Genomic DNA, 21,840 nt, shown 5'->3' with positions numbered 1-21,840 from the left:
AGACCTTTACGCTGTTACTAATTAGGTCAGTGTGTCCATCATTTTCTGAAACTTGTTTCTTATAGGATACGTAAAACACGTCCTCACAGAACCAGTGAAATTCCTTAAAACTTGAATCGCTGCTTTCATTTATTTGTTTTCGTCTTTTAACCATATTAGTTTTATACGAAATTACCCAAACATTACCGCGTATATTTACATTCATGATCTTAAATATAAACTAGTCATTACAAAATGGTATTTTTATATAGATTTATTTTAAAACATGTATATAAATATTTTAATTACTACAAAACCGAAAAACTAAGTTACTTTTAGATGTGGTTATAACAGATATGTGGAAAGCTTAACATTTATTTTCTCTATAAAAAAACATGAGCGTTTCATAAGTATATTAAAAATGAAACATGATATGAATATGACTAAGTCAGTCAGTGGGTCATATTTCGAGCTTTCTAGCCTGCTTATTCTGATGAGCTGTTTAAAATGCGGTCCAGTACGTGTTCAGAATTAGCTGGCTGCGGAAGCTGTCATTACAGCTTTCCATTAATGGTCTATAATCAACATATTTCAAATTGAAATGTAATCTTGCATTTTTATCTTATAATAGTACATGTATATGTTAATATAGCCATTTATAAATAGGAAAAATAATTTTAAATGTATTTGTAGTATTTTATAGATTTAATTTTGGTCATAGTAACAAACAATCGTCAAATCGTCTAATAATATTTCAAGAAAAAAATATGTTTCACTTAATTTGATAACTCACGGTTTTGTGGTTTGTAGATTTATTTTCTAGGCAAGAAAGAATTTATGATCATTACTGGTATCAGCAAATCTAATTAAAAATCTCCAATTTAGATTTTCCGTAAATTATTAACAATTAGTTAGAAGATATAAAAATATTTTGATGAATAAATATTACTTTATTTTTATAAATAATCATCGAGTTAGAAAGGACAAGTATAGACCGGGTTGATGGGCAGTAAAAAATCAAATACCGTATAGTAAAAACCAAAATGTGCAAAAATAAATAAGTATTGACATAGTGCCTATTATGTATATCAGAACTTTGATTCAAACATTAAATGTTACTCAACTAATATCAAAATCGTAGAATTTAGCCCAAAAAGGATAAAACGCAATTTAGTACCGAAATGTGCAATTCAAATATGCAAAACAAAACTGGAGAGAAATTCCAAAGCGTGCAATATGAAATTAGTGTAATTAGGAACAGATCCGCTATCTTGGACAACATCTGGACACGAACCTGGAATCCTCACACAAGACTGAAAAGACAGGAAACAGCACGTCAATTTCGACTGTTACAGCACTTACTGGACAAATAGTGTAAACTTCCAATTCATTACAAAAGACTGATCATACATGACTGCAATAAGGCCTATCTAGATGTATCCGATCTAGGCCGAACCAGATTTCATTCCTTCCATTATAAACTCCCTAACCACCCAAACCCACTAGTTTCTAATCTTGCTTCATCTTCTATCCCTGACAATCTTCCGAGGTGCCTGAAAGAAGATGGCCACGAGACCTGCTAATGTAAAAAGTCATTTGAGTGCTACCAATGGGTAGTTTCTCTACACGCCTGTACCACTCCATTATAACTGAGAACAAATTTACTAAATGTATTATAATGCACAGTTGTAAATAGCAATAAATAAATAATAATAATAAAAGTGTTATTAGAATATCTTTTCCATGAATAGAATTTCTGTCGAGGTGTGACTCAATATTGAAGTTAGGAAACAAAAGAATTGCATCTTTTGCACAAAAATCCAGTCTCTACTGATTAGAATTACCCCATATATATTATTTAAAATAGTTATTAACAATAAACAAAAAAAGAATTAAGATGGTGATTAAGTGACTACCTAAAAAAGAGTAATATTTTGAAATAACATATTATAGGATTTACATATCATATACTGAAATATATAACAGGCTATCAGGATAAAAATTTGAATTTTACTTTTTAAAGCTGCATTACTTCATTAAATTCCATAAACCTGAATTACTGAAAGAAGAATATAATTTGAACATTTTAACTTCAATTCATATAAATTTCTTCTTTGCTTCTATAAAGACAAAATGAAAAATGCCAATGTATTAAAATGTAACCCACTCTTATCTTCTACTTCCTATGATCTGTGTAAATGGTATCTATTTTTATTATGTTCTAGAATTTTTTATAAATAATGTCCCTTAATTTAAATTCACAATATATTAAAATGGGCTTTATTTTTCCACAGAGGGAGGAAGATGGCCACACTAAGGCCACACTTCGTCACACATAATGGACCTCCTGACTTGTCGGACGATGGCTCCGATGACGAAGGAACCCCACTTACCCACGACATTTATGGCGGAAGGTAAAGCAACATGTTTAGAATATTATTTTATATATGGTATAATTTAACGATAAAAACCGTTATTTGTGATTAAAATAGTACTTGAGAATTGTATTTTATATACGAATTATTCATAAAAAAAAAGAAGTTACTTCTTAATAATTTAACACCTTGAAAAATAAACATTAGCATTTATCAATACTTAATTCATATACACATTGCAATCATCATGTGAATAGAAAAACAAGTTTTCTTGGTGGAAGTTTATTACCAATTTTTTCCCTCTCAAACTAATTCAGAATAAACCGTTTTTAGATCCGAGAGGCATGAATTCCAAGGATTTGTGCTATTTATAAATATGAAAACATTAAAAGAAATACATGCAACCTTTATTATTATTAAATATAAAAATCGGGATAATCCTCAACATTTTATTTATTTACTTCACGTCTCAAATATTTCTGATTTATTGGCCGTTATCAAGGAAAATCTTAAACATGACAATCCCGTATTGAAACTATATATCACAAGTATAATAATTTTACCTTAAAATTATTATTAATTATAATGAGGCCGATTTTCAAATAAGACCCATCGGTCATTTTTATTTATTAATATGCATGTTTCTAAACTTGAAACCTATTGAGGATTATACTCCTTCGCAGTGATAATATTCAGTTGAAAATACATAACAAATCAATTATTCCAATTAAGGTCCACTTGTAAAGTTCAGAAGGAGTGAAAAATATTTTTGGAAATAGATAATTTTATTAACAGTTTTAATACAGCCATAAATTGTCTAAAAATACTTTGAGTTAGATTAAACATTGAAAATTCAATTTAAAGAAAGGTGTCGTTTTTAAAATATCGATATAATTTTTATTTATTCTATAATCCGTTTATCCTAAGACAAAATTCCTGGAAAGTAAGTTGTTACAATCACAGGTAAGATGCTTGATCCATGTGAAATCCATGAACCTGTAAGTAGCCAGCTCTCGCAGCCATATATCAGAGACATATCATCAAAGCATTGGATTCCCTTCAAATTTTTAAAAAAATTTCAGGATTTCAGTATTCTTGGCAGAGGGAAGAAGGCTCTGTTCGCATAACGTTATACGTTGGTCCAGCTAAGCCATTAGATTATTTATTGAGATTATTGTGGGGAGCTGAGATATTTGAAACTGTCCATTTTCGGAAACGATTGTTCACCGATGCAGACCACGTCGTTAGGGTGGATTATCTATAAAAGTCGGGATTATTTAGAACTACTGTTAAAATAGATTAAATTTTGGAAAATATTTTTAAAAAATTCATAGGTTTTTTGGAAATGGAAAGTTTAACAAACGTAACACTTCATTTTTTGAATATGATTTTAAAATTTATCAAAAATACTTAGCTGTTTTTAGAGAACCATGTAATAAATTAATAAATGGTTATAAAAAACAATTAAAATAGTGTGGGTCTTTTTTTTTTTTTGATTGACTATGTATAAAATCTGTTAAGAATTTCAATTATATACATGATAAGGATTTTAATTATATCTAATACAGATTTTAATTACTTAACGAAATAAGGATTGATATTATCAAAAAGATAATTGAAACAATTAAATATAAAATAAAAGTAACATAGGAGGTCATTAATTTTTTTTTAATTATTATGGTTTCAATATAAAGTTTTACATTTTTAATTGTGGCTGAGTATCTAAACATTCGCACACGCCCCGAAATTACTACAATTGTAACCTACAGGTTTTTGAAACTCAACTTCGGCCTTTTTATTCAACATTAAGTCCCTCAAGGGGTTGTAAATAATATAGAATTTTAAAAAAATGAATTTCCAAACCAGTTTAAGCTAGCAGACCGGATATTGTAACTTTTGTTCCAACAACTATATTACTTTTGGCGCCCACTACCCTATTTTTAAACATAAAAAAGGATATTATAATTTTTAATAATCTTAAATAGGTTGAAAGCTAAGAATCCTGGGAATCGCCAGAAACCTGGTAGCTCAGCTTTCACTGAGTTAGATTTCTTGTAGCAAGCGTTGCTGGTAAAATAGTATATTTCTGGATACACAGCTAAGAATACTTTCGTAATGATACATCCAATATCTGTTAACTTTGATATATTTAAAGTGTTTCGTAATAATTTCAAAATTTAGAGATATTAATATCCATCGATGGGGCAGGTGCAAATCGTCCTCGTTCCAAAGTGGTTCTTCCAAGGTTACAAGGGATATTTGACAAACTGCGCAGTTTCTACTTTCATTGGAGAAGACGTTAACGATAATTTGGTTTGTTGTGTTATTTCACAACTAGGTTTTTTGCTGACACATTTTTAATAAAAGATTTTAACAGACTTCAAATAGTTGGTTCCATTCTACAATGTTGAAATCACCAATTTTGTTTACCAGCTAGTTATGGTGCTAATTTTTTATCACAGAATTAAATGCTGTTGTTTTATACTTAATGCCGTTTGTGTTAGACTAGTGATCCCTAAACCTTTGGCATCTTTGTACACCTCTATAATTGCAATAACTTCTATAATTTCTAAAACCCCTCTTCAAAAAACAATTACGTTTACTTTAATAAAAAGTGAAAATAAATTTCTTTTTTTTAATACAGAAACAAAACGATAAAGAAAATTCGTTCATAAAAGAATATACATATAATTTATTTTATATTTGCCCCGGGTTTGCGCATGCCAATGTTGCCTATAATCAGCAGTCTATTTTAATTAGTTTTTAGTATATAATTTAACTGGGAAGGTCTATTTAAGTTATTGGAATATAAATTTCAATATTTAGACTGTGGTGCAGCCCAGTGCTCGGATGAGCGTCTTACTGATGGGGCTCCATTTGATCCACCAGTAACCGGATGTCGAACTGAGAAATATTCCATTGAAACAAAATTAATAAAAAATAAAAGATTTGAAGTATGAAGGCTGCCAACTAGTCCAAGAAGAAATAATCAGAATGCTGAAGTAGTTCTGAACTTATAACTTTGTTACATCACTAACATATTTGTAACCTTTCACTTTGTTTACAAGTTCAGTAATAAATAACGATATCCCTCCCTAAAGGTCACTAACCTAATAGCAAAGGAAAATATAAAAGGTTTGTATGGTAACTTATAGAGCGGGGTAAAATTCTGACTCCTAAGTTCACAACTTAATGGTATGTTCAACACTTAGTATACGAAGTACGAACTGTGGCCTTTCAAGTGTTGAAGAGATAACATTTAGTTAATAACGATCCATCTGATTACAATTATGACGAGAAAAAGTTTCCATTAAAACAAAGTTTATTTTACTTATTTATAAAAATTTACAACTGTTCTTTAAAATATAAATATTACAATATATGAAGTGTTTTAGGGATATATATAATTTAATTTGGCCATCAAATAGTGTTAATATTAATGATCCTTTTGACTGCCAAGAAATAAAAAAAGACCATCTCCCTTTCTGTAGTAGTGTTATATTCATCAATTTTTTAGTGTAATAAAAACTACGTTGTAAAAAATACTATGAAGTATTATACTTTACGATCAATAAATCCTTTATTGCATTATCAGAAAGAAATATTTCGCCATAACGCGAACAATGGCTACCGGCTTAGCGTGTTGGATCAGTCAGAAAGGTTAAAGTGTTTTAACCTGGGCAATTATAGAGGGCGGTTGCTGTATCGGGGTTATGCAGGCTGTTTGCCCAACCAGCGTAAAAGGGGTGTTGCGCAAGTATCGCAGCTCAGTACCTTTGTTTAGCCTCTATACGCTCACCGTCATAGCCAGCACCAATATGCTCTCAAAGAACGCCTGTCGCTTTTTCACACCCTCAATACCCCTCCATGCCTCACACAAAAGCTATCTATGACCTTTTTACGCTTTATTCAAATTGGTACTATCTCTTGAATACAATATTAACCAACAAAGACATGTTTTGGAGCCGAATCAGATTAACCTAAAGGAAATTGAATGTTTACATTATGCAAGCAAACAGCAGATATCAGGAAGTAATGGAGGAAGAAAAGTTAAAGCATACGAACGCCTGTTTATTACTGGCTAATAGCTTAGTAAAATAATAAACATAAACTGTATTATGCAGCAGATTGAGATTAAATAAAATGATTGATTAATTCTAAAAATATATTGATCTTGCTTCAAAATTTCATAAAGAAGACAGTGTTAGTTACACTAGGTTTCATTTATTTGACAACCACATGATTGATCTGCCATACAAATAGATGAAAAGTTCCCAATGCCAACACAATCAAACCATATGAAAAGGTAAAAATGAAATAAAAATTTATTCCAAACAAATTTAATATTCTTGGAAGTGACTAAATTGTTATATTATTTATATACTATATTAGTTTTTAAGCTTCTTCTCTTAAGTTTTCACATACATTGTCTTCAATTTTTCTCCACGGGGTACATTATGTTCTTTCTAATATTTTCTCTATCGTTCCAAATGACTTCTTCAGGGAGACAGGATGACTATACTTGCAAACGTTTCTAGCCAGGCGCGTTTAAAAATTAAAACATATCTGAAGACTTGTCATAGGAAAAATCAACTTTTACACATCCATTAAAACTACTGTAACTAATACTATCCACTTTAAAACATTCTGAAGTTAAATTTATTTTAAACCAATTTTTTTTCAATTCAATTATGCCACATAGATAAAAAATAATAATAATAATAACGATTTATTCATTTAAAAAAAAAGAGAGAATGACAACTTTTTTTATGTTAAGTTTTTAAGAACTGATAAGTTTTATAACGAAATATAAATTATTCATTATTTCCCATTCAGAAAGTTAAAATATTAAACAATTATATAATCTTTATATATACTCTTTATATAATGTACATTCATTTTTGCTAAAGCTAGTTACTCCATCCAAATGATACCATAATTCCCTAAGACTGACAAAACATAAAAGTGTTTCAAACCCAGATGTTTAAAATGTACGTGTGTATCTATTGGCAAACAAACTCTATTGGTTAACTCTTATGAGTGATTCCACATCAACAATTTAAAGTTTATCAACATCCTCTGGACACCTGTATATCGTACACATGGATTCATCGATGGAATGAAATTGATGTGGCGAGGTAACAATGGCGTACAATATAGCTAACAAGCTAAGCCATGATTTACAATCATCTATTGAGTGTAAATTATGACTTACGTGTTATTAATGATGATAAAGAAGTATTTTTGTGCAACTGAATGCCATTGTTCAATATTACTTGGTACGTCACATTATTGGTTGGCGTCACCGCATAAACCAAAATAACCTAAATATCTTAAATCAAGAACAGGCCGAGAAACGAAATTTTCAACGAGGCGGTGAGTATGGAGTGACTTGGCTAATCCTCAATGGCCAACTCGACCGCGATGTAATGGTCAATGAGTTCCACTCTTCGGTGGGCTCGCGGTTTCGAATTTACCCTCATTTCCTCCTTACTGATAACTTAGTAGTAATGGAGTTCGAAAATCATTTTAGAAAAAAATTATTTACAACTGTACACAGCTGGATGTAACAATTATGATGGGGAAATACTGACCATTTACTTTAATGGAAGCCACGATTGAACACACCATAATCTTCAGCGATTCCCAAGCTGCTATACAGACATTATCTACACCAGAGAATGAAGAATCATCCACTGGAGAAAAGTGTAGGAGCATGGAAACTATTATGGGGAAAAGAGGAAGGATTAGGCCTGCAATGAATACCAGGTCATTATGATGGTATATGGCAATGAATAAGCCGACAAGTTAGTAAAGTTCGGTTGTACAGAGAACCAGCCTGTTAGATCAGCAAGATTCATTGAATGCTCTTACTATAAGGACAGGACAAACGTTAAACACAAAGTCCAAGCCGAAGGTAATAAGTGTTAGAATTTTTTGAAGAAGGATGAACGAATCCTAACTTAACCATGCTTAGAAGAAATGAGAACCAAAACCAACTCTAGTTGGTCAAGTATTTTTGACATATATTTGCTTAAGGAATATAAAACAAGAGGGAAATGAATTCAAGGCAAATTTAGTGCTGGTGTACCAAATGTTTTCTTAAAACCTAATATTAAAAAACCAGCAACAAGGATAGCCAGACGGATTATTTGGAAACGACTCAATATCCGCCTAATAGAACTTACAATAGGACAATGGAATGTTTTATCCCTTTATAGACCGGGAGCTCTACAGAAGCTTCTAACACAATTGGACCGCTATGATGTTTACTTGGCTGCAATCCAAGAAATAAGATGGACAGGTCAAGGAGCCTCCAACAAGAAAATTCATACCATCTTCTACAACTGCGATGACAAGAAACACACCTTTGGAACTGGATTCGTTCTAAACAAGAAGATAAGTCAATTAGTTATAGTCAATAGGCTTTGAACCAATTAGCCCAAGGATCTGTTACCTCCGAATAAAAGGTAAATTTCACAATAACAGTATGGTTAGTGTCCATGCTCCGACTGAACCATCAGGAGATGATGAGAAAGATGCCTTTTATAATAGTCAGGAGCAACGGATTGATTCTTGCCCCAGAGCTGATGTTAAGATTATCCTGGGAGACTATAATGCGCAGGTAGGAATGGAGAAAGAATACATACCCACAACTGGTCTACACAGCATCCATGACCACACAAATGATAATGGGATGAGGATGATAATGTTTGCTGCTTCTAAAGGACTTGTGGTCGGCAGCACGATGTTTCCTCATAAAATACTTCACCTAGCATGGCACTCCAATGATGGATATACGTGTAACCAAATAGACAATGTGTTAATAAGTAGCCGTCACATCACTATTTTGGTGGATGTGAGAGCTTTCAGAGGCGCAAACATTGATTCTGATCACTATCTCACAATCGCCAGGTTCAGGGCCAGGCTTTCAAACATCAGAAATCAAAGTGGTGCACGATCACCAAAGATCAACACTGAAAAGTTGAAGGATCCGAAGGTTAAGCAAATCTTTACTTACAGCATGAATACCAAAATTAAAGATCTGTATCAGGCTGATAATATGGATCAACAGTGACAAACATGTGAGGAAACCATGGAGGAATTGGCAGTTGGTATGCTAGATACCAAAGGCCAACTAAGAAAATGTCCTGGTTTGATGCAGAATGCTAAAGAGTGACTAGCCAGAACAATTGTTGCTTATAGAACAATGTTACAGCGAAGGCATACACGAAGATCAGTGCAAGAATACAGATCCTGAAGAAGGGAAGAGAAGCAATTCCACCAGAGGAAAAAAAGGGCATGGCAGCGAACACGCCTCCAACAAATGGAAGACCTCCGGAACAGTAATGAGGAAAGAAAATTCTTCCAAGAAATTAATAGTAGCAGACAAATATTTAAACCTACAATAAATGCCTGTAGAGACAAAGACGGTAATCTCATCATAAATAGAATACAGGTTCTAGAACAGTAGCGGCATTACTTCGATGCCCTCCTAAATGACGGGGCAGAAGAAGGAAGAGGAGAATTAGAGGTGGCCCTAGGGGAATTGGAGCCATCTGATATGGACGACGTTTATGAAGTAGTAAGAGATTGGAAAAATAATAAAGCACCGGGACCAGATGGACTTCTTGCAGAACTATTTAAGTATAGAGGAGAAGAATTAGTAAAATTCCTCTATAATATAATAACGGATGTGTGGGAGAAATCCCTTGTCAATGAAGCGGTTATATGCCCGATTTACAAGAAAGGGGATGTGCTGGATTGTCATAATTATCGCGATATATCCCTCTTACCATGTGCTTATAAGGTGTTCCCTCGGATAATTTAAAAAAAACTGACTCCTTTTGCCGAGCAGAATATAGGAAAGTACCAGACAGGCTTAATGACAGGAGAGTCAACCATAGATCAGATATTCTCCATCAGAAGCATTCTGGAGAGGTGCAGAGAGTATAATATCCACACACACCATCTGTTCATAGACGTTCGAGTGGCCTATGATAGCATAAAAAGAAACGAGCTGTACCAGGAGCTTCTAGAAATGGGAATACCACTGAAGCTGATAGTCTGATTAGGGCTCCAATAAAGAAGGTGCAATGCACATTGCGTGTTCAGAGTGATCTGACTGACAGCTTCGAAACCTACAAAGGACTCGGACAGGGTGATTGCCTCGCAAGCCTTCTCTTTAATTTGGCTCTCGAATGTGCGGTACGGAAATCTGGAATACAAGTTGGGGGAACTATCTTCAACAGATCTTCTATGATTTTGGCTTTCACCGATGACTTAGATATTGTTGGAAGAAAACCCACAGATTCAAATAACGCCCGACGATCAGTCTCTAGATTGCAGCGGCTAGAGTGGGTTTAGAGGTTAACGAAGAAACAAACAAAAAACAAATACATGCACTCTGGCCCACAGCTAGATGTGAACGAACCATCACATTTTATAACTAGAGGATTTTCTTTTGAAAGGATAAAGGAGTTCAGCTATCTTGGATCGCAAGTAAACGCGGATAATGACATTCAAGCAGAAATACATTGCAGAATGCGTGGCAGCGGATGCCAGGTCTATCTTGGGAATCCGTAATTGGAGAGCAGCTGCAACCAATAGAGAGGACTGGCGGGCGAAGTTGCAGGAGGCCTTGACTCTGCAAGAGTTGTAGCGCCACAGATGATGATGATGTACCAAACCCAGGAGACCCGTACCACAATCAGGCACGCTGGAGTATGTGCATGTTTATGTTAAGACTGTTTACAATTCAGAAATGGGGAAAAATTTTCGTTCCAAATGATAAAGTTTTATAGAACTTTCTATATAGTTTTAAAAACATTATATAGAATAAGTGAACCTCAAGACCAAATGAAGGCTCAACTAACCAAGGAGACGGCGAAATTGCATAAAATTTCACTGTGCTTCACAGCTGCGTGTGGAGTCTAGGGATTAAAAGGAGAAAAAAATATTACACAAATTAAATTAATAATAAAAGTAGAACTTAATTATTTTATCAAGAGAATTTAAGAGACTGAATGCAAGTCTTTTTTCTATTATTTTAAACAAATTTTACTTATTTATATTAGGAAAATCATCATATTAGTAATACCCACACTTGTCCCTTCGTTTACATGCGCTATTACTCACTCATACACGAAATGTTTAAATGTTTAAGGGGTTAGAGCAGAACATACCTTAAACCTTAGAATAAAAATATTGATTCTACTAATACTTAATCTATAAATTATAATATCATCAATTTGTCGTAATAAAAAAAAATTGGAAAACAGCACCATCATTGATGAAGCTAACATGAGTTAGACTATTTTAATAGTGGACCATTTAAGGAGAAGGTACTCGCCAAGTATTCCACTACAATTCTTTTTAGATTACAATAACTATTTTTAAAAAATCTACTAAGCTCTTCCCCTAAAAACACATTTGCCCTGACATACTTCGGACTAGATTTATAAATAAATTTTTTTTAATTCCAAGGTAATTTTAAGTATGTGATCGTTACAATCATATGATCTCACAAGAACTAGAGAGTATTTGTTTTTATATTACTGATCTAAATTCTGTTGTGTTCAATAAGACAAAGATTTAAGTAAAAATGAATTTCTTCTCAATGTAGGGAGGGGAAAAGGGTGATGCGCACATCACACCGGATTTAGAAAATATATTTATCAGCTTTAAATAATGAATGATAAACTACGTTTACATAATTCATTAAAATAAAGAGGTATTTTAAAAGGTTTTTAAAATTAAAAAAAAAAGAAAAGAAAAAGAAAGGCTTTCTTACTGCTAAACCACATGTGTTGAAAACACATATGTTTTTATAAAATTACTACTCATAGGGAAATCCCCGAACAGTGTTCAAGCGACCAGACAGAAACATTATCAGAATACGTAGTATCTAAAGTTTACTTCAAATCAGCCAAGTAGTTTAAAAAAAGATACATTTCTTCCTTAGAATTTCTTTTCAATAAACGTAATTTGTACTACAAAAAAAAATCAACAGATACTAAGCAAATTTATCTAAACATGATAGACCGTCAAAGTCCTACAGACCGGACCAGAGTCCCTGGTGCGTCGGCGGAGCCTTGAATCATTTCCATAAAAATACCTGAGAGTTGTCAGCCTGAGTTGGATCATATTTTGAACACATATCCTCATTCAAAGCGAACATGAATCATCAGATTAACAATAAATACATGACTTAAGCTATTCATTGTTCACTATAACAAAGAATCCGAGTTTATTTAAAGACAGAATGAGAAATAAAAGGAATAAAGAACTAATGAGATGGTCCCAATAATATTCTATCAATACTCATCTCTTGTTAATTTGGGATTTTATAACATTTATAATAATTTGATGTTGTTTTTTTTTTTAAACAACCTTCATACTCTTAAATTAAAACAAAAGATTTTGTTTAATAAAAAATTATAAATCATTTTTCCTTTTAGTCATAACTTGATTATATTTAAAAGAAGAAAACAAGCCGATACAGAATAATATTTTTGTAAATCAACATTAATGATAATGTCAATAAAAAATAAATATAAATAATAACGTGTGCGTGCGTGTATATGAGAACATTTGCGGTCATTTTAGCTCAAAGACGATAGGTTGTTTGAAACTGACATTACTAATTTAAAATGTCTGAGATACACACCATTTTTCGCCGCTTGATAATTGATAGCATCTCTATGCCTATTCAATTTCAATGATAATAATAGATTAAATTTGAGTTTATTTCAAACCTGATTGTTCTATAATCAGATATACTGTTTCGTTTTTGAATATTACAATTTCGAATCTCTATATGCTGAATAAACGTTATTTAACTCGGTAAAGGTTGTGAAATATTTAGTTTAATCCATCGTTTTGTTACTTTAACTATCCTATTACAGTTCAGACTTAAAATTATCTACAGCTCTGGGGTAAATTCAGGAAATTCGCTACCACAATTTATTAAATTAGTCAAAATCTAAAATTTTCCAACAATTTTTACCTTATTTCCAACTTGAACTATGCCCTCTTCTGAACATTTTTTGAAAATTTTACCTCTCTAATTTTCGTTTATAAACTATTTTGAATATAATAACCTTTTTTGAGTATTGTTTTATCATAAGTTTTCCAGATTAAAGTAGGTTCTCAATTTTCGCAACTTTTGTTGGGGTTTTCAAATTATTGTAGAGAATGATAATATTCTTTTTCGTTCTATTACCATGCTCCTGTTTAAAGTAATCAAATGATAACTAACCGCTTTTTCAATAGCCAAGATATAATATATAATCAAAGAATGAAATGAAGCAGTAAAAATTACATACCTGCCCTCCAGTCATTGAGAAATGAACCAGTAAAGACCACACACCAGCAGATGATTGAATGCGTTGGTCATCTGTGATACACTAATAGTCATACTGTATGAAGGCGGGTTCTTCAAAGAAGGGTCATTGTTCCAATTTAATTAATAATTACTGAAGACTGCCATTCTGATTGAGCTCTTTGTTAGAGGCACTGGGGGCTAGTGACAACTGTGGCCATCAATAATAGCTCTAGGGATCTTGCTGCGAGGTCCTCCTTCTCCGAAAGATATTGTTATTGTAGTTCTGCAGTGGACAAGAAGTTGATGACTCTAGAGGGGCAATTGTCAGAGAGATGCAAAGAGATTTTCTTTGTAGTTCTCATGATATGGACAGTTAACTATAGGAAATTAAATAAAATTTAAAAATAATTATAATAATATTGGACAACAACCAAAAATGATACCTAACAATATATGTTTTTTGGTGTGCTGAAACCTTAAATGAACTCCATATTATTCCATCACTTTCATGTTTTTAGCAAGTTAATGACATGTAATGACAGCTTTTTAGCAAGAAAATCTGTCATATCCAACCGATCAAATAAAATATAAATTTTATGGTATAAAAAAAGAAGTTGAAATATACCAAACGGTACAAATCGGACTCCACTAGTTCAATTTGAATTTTAGATTTAAGGCAATATATTTTTAGTAGTTTAAATATACTCAAGTGGCTTTTTAGTGCTTTATTGCAAATGTATTCTATGTTGTTATAACATGAGTACAAAGAAATATAATCTCTCCGCCAAGTAAAAAAAATTGTAATTTTTTTTGTAGAGTTGTTAAGTGAGTAAACTTGTTAAGTACATACAAGTGAAAAAATATACAGACTATTAAATTCACAATAAAATTGATATATAATTAAGGTAAAAAATTTTGAATTGAAAAATAACTTCTTGTTCGGATTCAGCTACTGAAAACACTGTTATATACTAATTTCCAAAAAACAAAAAATTTAAACTTTTCAATTTTTCTTACTTGCCAGAGAGTGTGCATTGATTTTCAAATATTCTTAGACCTGATTGTAACCTTTATTGATTATGAATGCTTTGTCCAAATTCAATTTTGTAGTACTGTTAGAAAGACAAGTTGTTGTTTTTTTTTTATTCTGATGTTAACAATTGCATACATAATTTGCTATATTAGAAGGAAATAAAAAATTGCTAAAATAAATTTGAACAATTATAATTACATTGTCGGATATCTCAAACTCAAATTGTAGTAGTAGAGTCTGATTTGTGGCATTTGGTACATTTTAACGTCATTTTGATACTTTGGAAATTTGAATAGTTAAGATTCTCCTGATTTTTGGGCTACAAAACTGGCATTACATATTAATTGGCGAAACAATTTATAAATAATGGATGAAAACGCAGATTTATCAAATTTACAAAAGTTTATTTTTCCAGACCGGTGTAATTTAATGAGGAGATAAATATGGTCTGAATTCAAATAAAATTTACAAATCATTCGACTCAATTTATATAAATTTTGCATTTAAAATTTAAATAACATAGCATATTATATTATAAATATTATAGTGTAACTACACACTGTAAGGTACTTCAGGGACCTGTTAATCCTCTTCGTTGTATCAACTCATTCTTACTCCATGAAGTGAATATTATTAGGTAATAACAGATAGGATACCACCATTCAAGTAGTATTAGAAACAGGTGAATGATCATGCTACTTGTCTCATTGGCCTTATCTGACGGGGGAAATAGCTGAGTACCCGAGCAACTGGTTTTGTTGCTTCAATCCAATAGCTGTTGGAGAAAGTCGCTAAAGGGTTCTTGAATAACAGTGTTCACACAAAAAGGTACCGTTTCATCAAATAAGAATAATATTAGGTAATCCACTGACAAATGTTTAACTCTAGGAGCTTTCTGATTACAATAGGCATCAGTTAGAGGAGTGTGAAGAACATTAAAAGACCACTCAAAATGTTATAAACAAATTATCAGGATCATTAACCAACAAACATTAAGAAAAGAAAAATGTGACAGGAAAGAATTTCATGAAGATAAATTGCCATTCCAGACACTAGAATTGTTAGGAATTGGTAAAATTATTAAGGAACACAAAGAAACTATAAGTGCTTATGCCAACAGTTTAATATTAGACAAAAAAATATCATCGTAAATATAATAAAAGTGTCTCATTCATTTAAATGAGGTCATAGAAAATAACATTATGTTTGGAGGAAACCTGTAAATTTAATGTTAATTTTTTTTTTAATAATAAATCCACTGAGACAATCCTGGAAGGTACAATGTGCATTTTATGCTGCTATGATAGTATAAGAAACAGATACTGAAATATAAATTTCTCATTTCCAGCATAAGAAATTCGATTTACTGTTTAAGCCTCTATTAGCTAGTTCAATGACAAAAAATAATAATAATAAAAAGAAATATTATTATGAGTGTAGAGCTATTTTGTGTATTATATTTAAAACACTTTCGGGCTTATATTTCAATGGTTGTTGTGTTGGCCAAGGATGCCTTGACATTTACGATTTAGTCAACGCACATCTAAAGGTGGGTTAACATTCTACCGCTTATATAAACAATAACAATTATTCTCAACAATAACAATTATTCTCGTATCCAACATAAATAAAATAGTACCTAATTACTTTAGTAGTATCGAGGAACCAGATCGAATTCTAAACTGATTTGTTTAACAAAAAAGGTAAGGGTATTAAAATAGATAATGTGATATATATCGCCTTATTATCTTTTTTTAAAGTTTCTTTTTCTGAAAATTAAATATATTTTTTTTGCTTATTTATATTTCGTACTTATTATCCCTTTATTATTATTACCATATATTATTACTACTCATACTTCAAGATTAATGATTTGTCGTTTAAGAATAAAACCTACACAACGAGCCGGTCTTAATACATAAGTTTATCTAGAGAATTAGTTTTTTAATGAGCAAGCGAAAGCAGATAACAGATTCTGATGGAGTTGAAATAAGACTCTTTTCACACTAATCTCCAACTTTCTTAAATGATACCCCTACCACACTTGCCAAATCCGTTAAATGTTTAGGAGTCAAGTTAAACAATAAACTGTTATGCAACCAGCAAACCTATTTAAAATTAGGACGCTTAAGGTAAATACTGTGCCGAATGTTCCCATATTTTAATAATAAATCAACACTATTACCAAAAAATAAAATGATACTATACAAATCAGTACTAAGATCTATCATAACATATGCGTTTCGCATATAGAGCTTTAAAAAAAAAAAAATACGACAGGAAAGAATTATTCACATTACAAAATAATAACTAAGATACATTCAGAACCTTTAACGACGAAAATTTCGGATACTTAACTAGTTACAATTTTTGATGAACGTATTAATGAAATATTAGATTAAAAAGAAAGTAGGTGATAAAAGTTTATATGGATTAAAAGATGCCTACACGATCAGTCGACATGACAGTAAAACCAAAATTCTGGAACAGTGTACGCATCACACAGCTTTTATTTACCACTCTTCACACGCCCCCAAATTTTATGTAAATTGGTGGGCTCGTAATGAAGTTATCGCTTTTTTTTTTTTTTTTGAACAAAAATCAAAATACCAGGGAAGATGAGAATTATGAACAGATTTTTTTATTTTTCTGTTATAATAATTCTTATTTTAGGATTTCTTGAAAGGTGAATAACGAATGTAAATATTTTTCCTGCCAAAAATAGAATAGTTTAGTAAAATATAACTGTTAAAAAACTATTTATTTCTACAATGACATTGCGATTTTCATCAAAATCGTTTCATTTTCAATAAAATCGATAAAATGTGAATAATCGATTCTATAAATTGCCACTTTATCTCGCCATTACCTTCATGGTCCCACTGTCCTACTGCCCCACTATCAGTAAGTCCCTCAATTCCTGCGATCGACCTGATTAAAATGAATACTTATCTTGTGCTTCCCACTTTATAGTGAATAAATTTCTGATCATAACCCAAAGAGTTACTAAAAAATGAATTCTCAAATTAGGGGGTTCCAATTCCCCAGACCCTTAGCTTGGTTAAAGATGGCCTCGATTTTAATCAATTAATAAATTCTAATAAAAATAATATTTGTAACTACCAAAAATTTTAAAAACATTATTGTCACTCTAACTTTTAAATCGTAATTATCAAATAAATCAAACTATATAACCGAACGTTTGTCAAATACTAAATAAATATAAAATTGAGAAAAAAAAAAGGAATTAATAAATTTGCACTGACCTGTCATTGTTGAATTCGGCAGGAATTTTTACTTTTGTACCTCTTAGCACTAAATAATCATTTCATGAAAACAAATAAATTTAATTTACTCTTCAATAGAAATATATTTCAAAACGGTATAAATCTTGTTAAAAAAAAAAAACCTAGCTAACTCATGACTGAAAAATTCTACTGATCAAACTTTACACCACAAAATAAATTAAGAAAACAGTAGTGCTACATAAATGCAAACAGTTAATACAAAGATTTACAACCTCAAACTAAAACACAAATTAAACAAGACATTAAAAACAAGGAAAATAGAGTTATGTACTGATAATTTGAGGATTGGTAACCGTTATTATTAAAGGGACTGGGGTACGAATTCGGCAGCATTTGGATTAAGCAGGCTCATCTCCACTAGATCTTCATGTTGTTCCAAGTCGGCCCCATCCAAATTCGAATACTCGTTCAGATTCATCATCATCATTTCTTCTTCAAGCATTGCTTCCATGCAATCATCCATCAGTGCTTCTTCCTCCAATTGTTTCAAAACTTCTTCATCAAACTCTTCCTCATTTTCCATCCACAGGTATTCTGTAAAATCTGTCTTCAATGATGTTTCCTTTTCCTTCTTCTGTGAAGAAAAGGTTGTGATTTCTAATATCACTGGAGGAATAGTCATTATAATAACCTGAAAACAAACACAAGTTGTAAGACTAAGGGTTAAATCGAATAAATGACAAACAGATACATTTAAACAAAAAAATCTACAAATTTATACTAACCAATAACTTGTCAGCCATGAATCTTTCTAATGAAACCTGCCCTTCGCCACTTACTCTTTAATAAGACAAACAGCCAACAGTGTTGGCTGCAGCTTTTCGGACTTAAGATTGAAATGTAGAAAACATTTCATTTTCAATACAAAACCAGTTACCAAACTTCTAAATTTAACACGAAAAGTGTAACGAAAATTTCAAATTACGTAAGTGACGCCATTTTGATTTCGAAAAACAATATGTTCACGTGTTTTTAAATACATGGTATGTTTAAGCATCATACAAAAAAACAATGCTATTAGAACATGAGCAACGAATAAAATCTTAATGTACAAACTTAAACTAAAATAATTCAACAAAACAATTAAGCATTAAATGTTTTAAAATATATAATATGGTGACATATCTATTATGAATTAGTAATATAATACACCACTTACAAGGATCATATAAAGTTAAAAAGTAATTTTTAATATTAGCAGTAATTACTCATTTTTTTGTGATGTAAACAAAGTTACCTTCTTCGTAATTATAAATAAAGGAACACAAACTAGGGCTAAAAGAGCGGGTTATACTACATGTTAGCAACCTCCTATTTTAACCAGGGTGAAATTAATCCTGCTAAGATATTCTTATATGGGTCTACCACGAAATAAAAGAGGCTATAGCCTCAACACACTCGATCACCACGAACTCTCTACGTGAAACTATAATTATATGGCATATCATACAGAGCCGGGGTTAGCTTTTCCCAGCCAATATGTAAGCTTTAACTGCGGTGTACTCCATATTATAAACAAAAAAATCCTCCTCCTAGACTCGACGATCTTGAGAAATAGTCTCCCCTAAATTGAGAATTGCTTAGAATTAGTAATGTCTGCTTAAATAGGGGATCATTCCTAAAAATGAAATTCCTGAAACTCCTCTACAGGGATGAAGGCAAGGATAAAAACCTAAATGTCACATAGACCAATAGGATTCCTTCCTGCGATGAGTTCTTGGAGAACGGAATTGTAATTAGTTTACTAATCATTACTTTTTCCTGCTAAGTGTAACGAGATATGTTGAGAATAGATCAGAGAGTTATGTCAAGCTTCTGCTCTTTGACATCCCCTGCCTTCGAGATTGAGCGGTGGCTAATCTTGTTCCAGTAGCTGCAAATGTATGATTCTTATAATTTATACGATCTCACGAGCTACCTCCAGGAAAGGACATAATATTTATACATTTGGAAATGAAGATTATAGGCAGGCGTTATGAGGTAGATGCTTACATAGAGAGATTATGCCCTGAGGGATGCATGGTTCTGTCCTATGGAATCATGCTTTACATGAGTTACTGGAAATGTAGTAAGGATTTCTGCCACTGCCTACATAAAAGACCAGGTATTGTGATGGTCCCCAATTGTAGAGCTGACTGATGCAACTACCTCGTAGAAAAATAATGTTAGGGAAAAAGTCAAGGACAGCTGCTACCAAAACACAATTCATCCTCCAAAGGAAACACTCAAGTGAGGCGATAACCTACCTAACTTGTGTTAGGTATAGGACTGAATGTGATGCCACACAGTGAAAATCTGGCAGAAAGGATGGCCCTAGCAAGAATGGTTTAAAGAGCACTCTGTAGCCTGAGGTCACTATTAATGGTGGGATACAGATAAATGAAATATAATCTTGAAAACAAGATTATAGGAAGGCAGAAGAACGTTCCCTAATGTTTTATTATCTCAAAGGGTAATTTGTACTGAAACTAGTGACCTGGGCAGAATAGCTTGCAGACATTTTTTAAAATAATTTATATGAGTGTAAATTTGTTTTTAACGTATGTTATTTATTAATAATAATGTTAAGTACTAAAATTGTTAAAATCAATGTATAACAAAAGCTGTTTTACAATAGATTATCCTTGAGGATGGTCGAAACATTGGACTTTTGAGAAAATAAAGAATGTTTTGAGACTTTAATTTGGACATAATTTATTTTATTTAAACAGTAATAATCCGTCTCAAGAGATTAAAAATATTATAAATAAAGTAAAATAATTTATATTTATTTTTAAGTTTAATATAGTGAAAACCAGTGTTCAAAGCACCAGACTTCATTAAGGGACAGATTTTAAATATGTATAAGTTTTATTACCCAATACTCAAAGTGGGATAGATCACTCTGGTTCTCAACACCTTATAAGATATAATATAATGAATTCATAATAATAATAAGATAATGGATTCATTTGTAAGGAAAAAAAAGTATTGTTATAAATATTTTTTGTTAAAGTAACTGAGATTTTGCATCTATTTTAAGTTTTTAGATATTTAATATTTCTATAATGAATTATTACTAAATATTAAATATTTTCAAGACACCTATTCTAAAAAGACAATTCTTTCCAGCACAAGAACTGTTCAGGAGACAAAAGGATGGGATGTTTTCAGAGTTCTCCCTCCGAAAACAGATTCGGGTTCAATGGAAAATCAAGCATGTCTCGAATTCACAGTAAAAATTTTAAAAATAATCGCATATCTTGTCACATTCACCATAGTTCTTATCAGTGGTGTTATGGCAAAACTATCAGTTCTCTTCATTACTTCCCAACTACGACCTGACAGAGTGGTGAGCTATTGTAATAAGGATTTAGGTATGTTTTGTTTATTAATAAATGAAATATGTTATCAACTTATCAATAAACGATTATTTTATGTTATTTGATATTTATAGGAAGGGATAAGCAATTCATAGTCAACTTACCTCCAGAAGAACGAGTAGCCTGGTCATGGTGTTTACTCTTTGCTTTTGCAATCCCCGAATTTGGAACATTCATTAGGTCTCTCAGGATATGTGTCTTTAAATCTTGGAAGCGACCTCCATTTATGGACTTCCTGTGGATCTTAGCAATGGAAACTCTTCATGTAGTTGGTCTTGCTTCTTTATTCCTTATTATATTACCAGAGCTGGATGTAGTAAAGGGGGCAATGCTTACCAACTGTGTTTGCTTCATACCGGCTTTGCTAAGTAAGTAAAATACAAGCTTCTAATGATTATACATAGAATGTAGTATGTATAAATTATGAGTAAAAAAAGAAGTATTACACAGATTTGAA

The 21,840-nt window shown here is 31.8% G+C and overlaps 2 protein-coding genes across 3 annotated transcripts in view; one reads left to right on the top strand and one right to left on the bottom strand.

Moving 5' to 3' along the window:
- The window catches only part of kkv (hyaluronan synthase-like protein kkv), a 117,749-nt gene that overhangs the window by 80,111 nt on the left and 15,798 nt on the right, over positions 1-21,840 (top strand). For both annotated transcript variants that reach the window (XM_014426839.2, XM_014426838.2), the window contains exons 2-4: positions 2,274-2,393; positions 21,133-21,377; positions 21,458-21,751. In XM_014426839.2, coding sequence (XP_014282325.1) covers positions 2,284-2,393; positions 21,133-21,377; positions 21,458-21,751 — 649 coding nt within the window. In that variant the 5' untranslated portion in view covers positions 2,274-2,283. The remainder of the gene's footprint in view (positions 1-2,273; positions 2,394-21,132; positions 21,378-21,457; positions 21,752-21,840) is intronic.
- Positions 18,264-18,990, bottom strand: LOC106684639 (polyadenylate-binding protein-interacting protein 2). Its single transcript, XM_014426841.2, has 2 exons — positions 18,747-18,990; positions 18,264-18,652 (listed from the first exon to the last, which is right to left on the bottom strand). Exons 1-2 carry the CDS (start codon positions 18,762-18,764, stop codon positions 18,323-18,325), a joined length of 348 nt encoding a protein of 115 aa, XP_014282327.1. The 5' UTR covers positions 18,765-18,990; the 3' UTR covers positions 18,264-18,322.

This window comes from Halyomorpha halys, unplaced genomic scaffold (assembly GCF_000696795.3).
Source record: "Halyomorpha halys isolate HHAL.00 unplaced genomic scaffold, Hhal_1.1 Scaffold596.1, whole genome shotgun sequence".
Taxonomy (NCBI): Eukaryota; Metazoa; Arthropoda; class Insecta; order Hemiptera; family Pentatomidae; genus Halyomorpha; species Halyomorpha halys.
The sequence above is the reverse complement of the archived record's forward strand: the minus strand, read 5'-3'. Positions and strand labels throughout refer to the sequence as shown.